Below are 6,000 nucleotides of genomic sequence, written 5' to 3' on the forward strand. Positions count from 1 at the left end.
TGTAAAAATCTAACACAGATGAGCTTGCAGTGGTGACATAACAAGATAACTGCCTATTCAGATTTGTATCCTCTTTAGAAAGGTCTGTGTTGTTTTAGACAATACAGCATTGTAGTAGCAAACTAGTGTACTCTATCAGAATGTAAATTACTGCATTGTAGTAGCAAACTAGTGTACTCTATCAGAATGTAAATTACTGCATTGTAGTAGCAAACTAGTGTACTCTACCGTACTGTATAGTTCTGCACTGTAATGTACAATACGGTTTGTGACAACTCATCTAAATTCCGGCATTGTGTTGCGGTGTAAGCTGATACAAGGCTTGTGTCCTTCCTAAAACTCTCATTCACAGTGGAAAACAAATACTTAGCTTCACTGTTCTAGGTTGAATCCTGCTTGTTCACAGTGTGCTGGGTTGGTTTCAAACACACACAATACAAGTATGGGTCCTGTGTTTAGACCAAATATCTCCAGACTCATAGAATAGGATATCCAGTATGACGCTGTTTGCGGCAAGTTGGATGGATAGATAGACGGATAAACATGTATTATTTTTGTTTTGTGTTTGTGTAAAGGTGTTGTTTTGTTGACAAAAATGATAATGCTTCTGGACCTGCAATTATGATGTTTCTCTCAAAGTGTGATAAATAGACAGCATTGTATTTGTGTGTATGTCCAGACCAGATCTCTAAATGGTCATCAAATGCATACAAAACACATGTAAGACCATGCACTCAGGACTCAAAGGATCAATTGCCAACTACTGTCATTCAGATACATGTCATTACAGTAGGCCTGGAAGCATCTTAACATTTTCACAACAAAATCTCTCACTGTGCCTTTCAGTGAGTGTCAGGATGTGATGAGAGACACTCTGCTCTCCTTTCTCTCCCCCTGAAGAGTGAGTGGTTTGGGTCTTTCTCTTGGCCATTAGTGAAGAGTGAATGGTTTGGGTCTTTCTCTTGGCCATTAGTGAAGAGTGAATTGTTTGGGTCTTTCTCTTGGACAATGTGTGGCCCAGTTGTACTGTACATGGGGCAAGTCGGGGCCTGATGACACTCATACCTGGTGGAGGTCTGCTCCACAGTTAGGACCCTGTGATATTCTTATGACTTCCTTCCTACCTCATTTCTGTGTGTGTGTGTTTGTGCACATGCCCATCTTGCAGAAAACCATCCGCCTGGTGGTGAACTACCACCGCTCCCAGAAGACGGTGGTGCGTGTGAACCCGCTGGCGCCGTTGCACACACTGGTCCCGATCATCTGCCAGAAATGTGAGTTCGACCCGACCCACGTGCTGCTGCTCCGCGACAGCGTCAGCCGCCACGAGCTCGACCTCAACAAGTCCCTGTCTGACCTGGAGATCCGTGAACTCTACGCACTCGACCAGAGTTTGGGTAAACACACAACACCCCCCTGCAATTCTCACACACAACTGTGTTAGAAGTTATCTCTGGCATCTGCACAAAAGGCTGTAGTATGTACTGTGTGTGCTTCTGAGTGAGAGAACAGGTAGAACTATCCATGAGATTATGAATGATGCAGGATGTAGGTATTCATGTAGGCAGGCATTTGAACTTCTTAGGCCCACCAACCACTGTGAAAAATGTGTCACCAAAGTATGTACATAAGTGCTTAAGTATATTTACCAAAAGGGTTTTTTAATGGGACAAGAATACTTGGATACTTTGGAACCTTTTGTGTGCTTCTGTATTGTCTGAGACGCATTATGGGTCTATGTACTTAATGAAATATGCTTATATACACCTTGGTATTAGTGTAAACACTATGCTTTGCCATTTGACTGTTTGCGTTCAGGTGTGGATGAGCTGTGGACAATGGGACCGCTCAATAGATCCATTTGGCAGTCAGCCTGGGCAATAACATTTTGTTAAAAGTTGATTTCAAGAGGGAGGCATGTGAGGTTTGGTGATGTGTTGTAGTATAATCATTGTATTATAATACAATAACAGAATAGCTAAAGTATAATAATAATAATAATAATAATATCAATAATTATAATAATAATAACAACAACAACAACAATAATAATAATAATAATATAACACATTTTATTTGTACAGCACTTTTCATACAGATAATGCAGCTCAAAGAGCTTTACAGATCAGCAGACACAAAATAATGGGTAAACCTTGCAATAATAAACTAATGGTGCGTTCATGAGCAACTGGGAAGTAGGAGAGTCCTGACCTTCAAGTGGGTGAATACACCTGAATGCCTGTCAAACTCCGAACATCCTGCGAGGAAAGTAGGAGATTTTTAGATGATTTTTCAATAGGATGATTTGACGTCACTCAACATGGCTCAGGCAGCAGGCCTGATGTTTGGGTTTCATTTATTTTTCTTTGTAGGTTTTGAAAGGACTCTTTGAGTTGCGCACACTGAACACTCGTGGGGTAGTTCTGTTAACATTGGCTAATGGTTATCATAGCAAACTGAACCTTCTCTTCTCTGCAACATGTAAATGGAAATGTAATGGGTTTCTGTGATTATTCCTTCTGAAAGTGAGCCATTTCATGAATAGGTTGATGTTTATTCTGTGCTATTTAAAAGATTTATCAGAGTAGAAGTGTATTTGCTAGTGATTAGACAGACTTCTTGGTCATCTGGCTGTGTATTGATTCATGTGTTCAGCTTGTTCAGTTGCCTGTTTGAGTCAAGCTCATCTCAGTCTCACTCATCTGATTGTTTCCAGTTCTGCAGCCTAAAATGGCCTCCGCTCCTGCTCTTAACTACGCAGGTATCCTCTGCCCTGTCTGTGTTGGAGTGTGTGTGTGTAATCGAGCAGCCTCGTCAATTTTGCCGCAACAATGTCGCTGACACATTTTCAGAATAACATTCCCTCCCCACCCCTCCCGTCTTTCTTGCCATAACTAATGAGGTGTTTTTGAGACTCCCACATATAGACTGATTGTTGTGTAGATTTGGAAAGAAAATACTTTTCCTGATGTATGAATAGTTTTCCTAACCTCTCTGTCTGTTTAACACACCCATGTTTTTGTGCTGATAGTTGCAGTGATTTAAGTGAGCTAGTCATATCCTAATTCACTAACAGTGTTAAATCATGGTGTGGATTGCATCTGTAGTTTATAGGTGTATTGAATGGCTGTGGTGCTCTCTAGTGCCACCTCCTGGAAAGACGGGGTAGACATATATTTTATAACTGTACAGATTATGCATAGCATTAAGAAGTGTTGATGGCCTTAATACATTTGTCTATCTATTCCAGTATGGAGTCTAGTCCTTCTACATGAGGACCATCTCAAACATTCACATTGTGTAGATAATAGTTCCGGCTAGAACAGACATTGCCGTGATCTGACATCTTGAGACAATTCTGAACGGGCAAAGATCCATCCTGTACTCTGGGTAATGTTCTTCACGCTAATGAATCTGCTGCATGTTGGGATAGAACAACATCTTTCCTTGTGTGGAATCCACAATTTTGGTCTTCTGCTACTAACCAGAGAAAGCCTTCTGGGAATAACTAACTCAATTAGTAGTTTACGTGGGGAAAATTTCAACCATGATTTTAACTAACCGCTGTCATATTGTTTCTGTTGGGTCGTCACCATGGTGATAACCCTCTTGCTTTATATTCACCATGGTGATGACCTTCCTGCTTCATGTTCACCTTGGTTATTGCGCTCTCTCTCCCCAGAATCCACCTGCTCTACCCAGAGTGTAGGTGCCACAGAGAAGAAAGGCCTTCTGGGATTTTTTAGGTTCAACCGCCGGAAATCAAAGGTGAGAGACGCTAGACGTTGACCTCTGTTGTAGAAATGCTAAACCTCACGCCACACGAGCAATGAGAGATATCCCATAATATTCATTGTAGCTTCATTAACGCACAAGATATTCCATAATATTTATAATAGCTTCATAAACACACAAGATATTCCATAATATTTAGAATAGCTTCATAAACACACAAGATATTGCATAGTATTTAGAATAGCTTCATAAACACACAAGATATTCCATAATATTTAGAATAGCTTCATAAACACACAAGATATTCCATAATATTTAGAATAGCTTCATAAACACACAAGATATTCCATAATATTTAGAATAGCTTCATAAACACACAAGATATTCCATAATATTTAGAATAGCTTCATAAACACAGGTCTGCTCCAGTGGTCACAGACACATGATGAGTGCCGCTAGGTTCATAGGTTGAGTCAGTTACACTTTATTCCACATATTCCACACAAGTTTCTAACAGTCTTCACAGATTTACTAGTTTAAAAGATTTTTTTAAATTATTTTTACCAGAACAAAGAGAGCCATAGGAACCTCCCATCTGGCACTGTCATGATGACCCAGATCTATTTTTGCAACATCAACTTGATTAAATCCAATTTAATTAATGTTAATTATGTACTGAATACACACCATTTTGATATCATCTTCAAACTCATTTTGTTGGTATGGTATATGGTCATGTGAAAGACGGTCGTTCCCACTAGTTGCCTAGGCTATGCACTTTGCAGTGTTGTGGTCTGGAACGGAAAAAACCCACGAACATTTAAGAAAAGCCTTCACAGCACGACATGACTATGTCCTCACAAGACAGCAGTTAGCATGTTAGCAGTGCCAACTGGCCTGTTTTTGCATGGTTTTAAGGTAGTAATGTGTGACACATTGATTGAAGTTGAAATTATGCAGCCTGTTACACCAGTGGCGCTGCCTCCTGGTTTTCAGATTAACTGAGTTTCATTTGACGGAACAAGTGCCTAGGAAGGCCTAGACATTAAATGCATGTTATAATGGATACATTGCAAGGGCAGTTTTCCTTTGGCTTGCATGCTAGCTGTGCATTCCCGTTTCAGACTGACTCGCTGTCATCCTCTGACATGGAGGAGGTTGATGGTGGTCATGTTGAGAATGCTGAGAGTGACCATGTAAGTACTAACCCCTGCCCCGTTAAGAATCAACTCACTAACTCATTCAGCACCTCGTCAAACTCTTTTACTGATTCGCAAATCTCTCCTAATGACTTCTGAAATTAATTGATTGCTGACAGGAATATCTATGATTTTGAGTTTGAAGACTGTTGGAACGACTGTTACTTTTCTCTTTTCTGACTGATTTCACTTCCTCTTTGGAACGGAGGGGATTGTATTTCTGTAGTTAAAGAATCTTCCTTCACGAAGGTCTGTCACAAATTGCACCTCTTATAGTTTGTTTTATGCCAGTCAGTCACAGAGCAGGATGCAACCTTGGCTCATACAGTGGATGTAGACCTATTTCTGTCTCACCACTGGGTGGTGACCATGATAAATATGGAGGATCACAAGACCAGGTTTTATTTGGTCAGAAAGAAAATACTTATTAGAGCCAGTCGGCCTGGTCAGTCGGAAAAATCAAGAGCACAGGCAACCCTTTTAGAATCCACCAACCGTCTAGAACAAGATTATGTCATACCTGAAATTAATTGATACAACAGTGTATGCATAGGCGGAGATCCCGGGGGGGACGGGGGGGGACACGTCCCCCCCTCGCATAAAGTTGTCCCCCCCTCAACAAAATAAAAAAAAAGTAATATGAAACAAACGCACGACTACACAAGCGCTGCTTATTATAAACGTAAAATAATGTGCTTTTTAAGTGTTGAAAAATCATGATCCCCCTATTCCTCAAAGTGGTTCGGGTATGCTGTTTCCAAAGGGCGGGGCGAGCACCGTGTTTTAGTCAATCTGCCCACACGGTCAGGTTGTGAGATTGTTTCTTCCTCTCTCCCCCTCCCGCTATGATACACGATATGTAAAGATATTTACCTCATTCTCGAACGAAGTAACAACATGTAAGAAGAAGTTTTTCTAAACGCCATTTACGAAGTTCCAATCGATAATCACAAGTATTAATACGTTTATTAATGGATTGACATGACAACGTGAACGTTTGCCATAACACACGCAGGTATCTATAATTAACACCCTTAGCTAGCTAGACAGTTAGGACACGGTCCTG

The 6,000-nt window shown here is 40.6% G+C and overlaps 1 protein-coding gene across 1 annotated transcript in view; it reads left to right on the top strand.

Moving 5' to 3' along the window:
- Positions 1–6,000, top strand: part of cobl (cordon-bleu WH2 repeat protein) — a 45,200-nt gene that overhangs the window by 23,196 nt on the left and 16,004 nt on the right. The window contains exons 4-6 of the mRNA XM_080857382.1: positions 1,169–1,397; positions 2,717–2,761; positions 3,683–3,768. Of these exons, the coding sequence (XP_080713508.1) occupies positions 1,169–1,397; positions 2,717–2,761; positions 3,683–3,768 (360 nt within the window). The remainder of the gene's footprint in view (positions 1–1,168; positions 1,398–2,716; positions 2,762–3,682; positions 3,769–6,000) is intronic.

Source organism: Sprattus sprattus (assembly GCF_963457725.1).
Source record: "Sprattus sprattus genome assembly, chromosome: 19".
Lineage (NCBI taxonomy): Eukaryota > Metazoa > Chordata > Actinopteri > Clupeiformes > Clupeidae > Sprattus > Sprattus sprattus.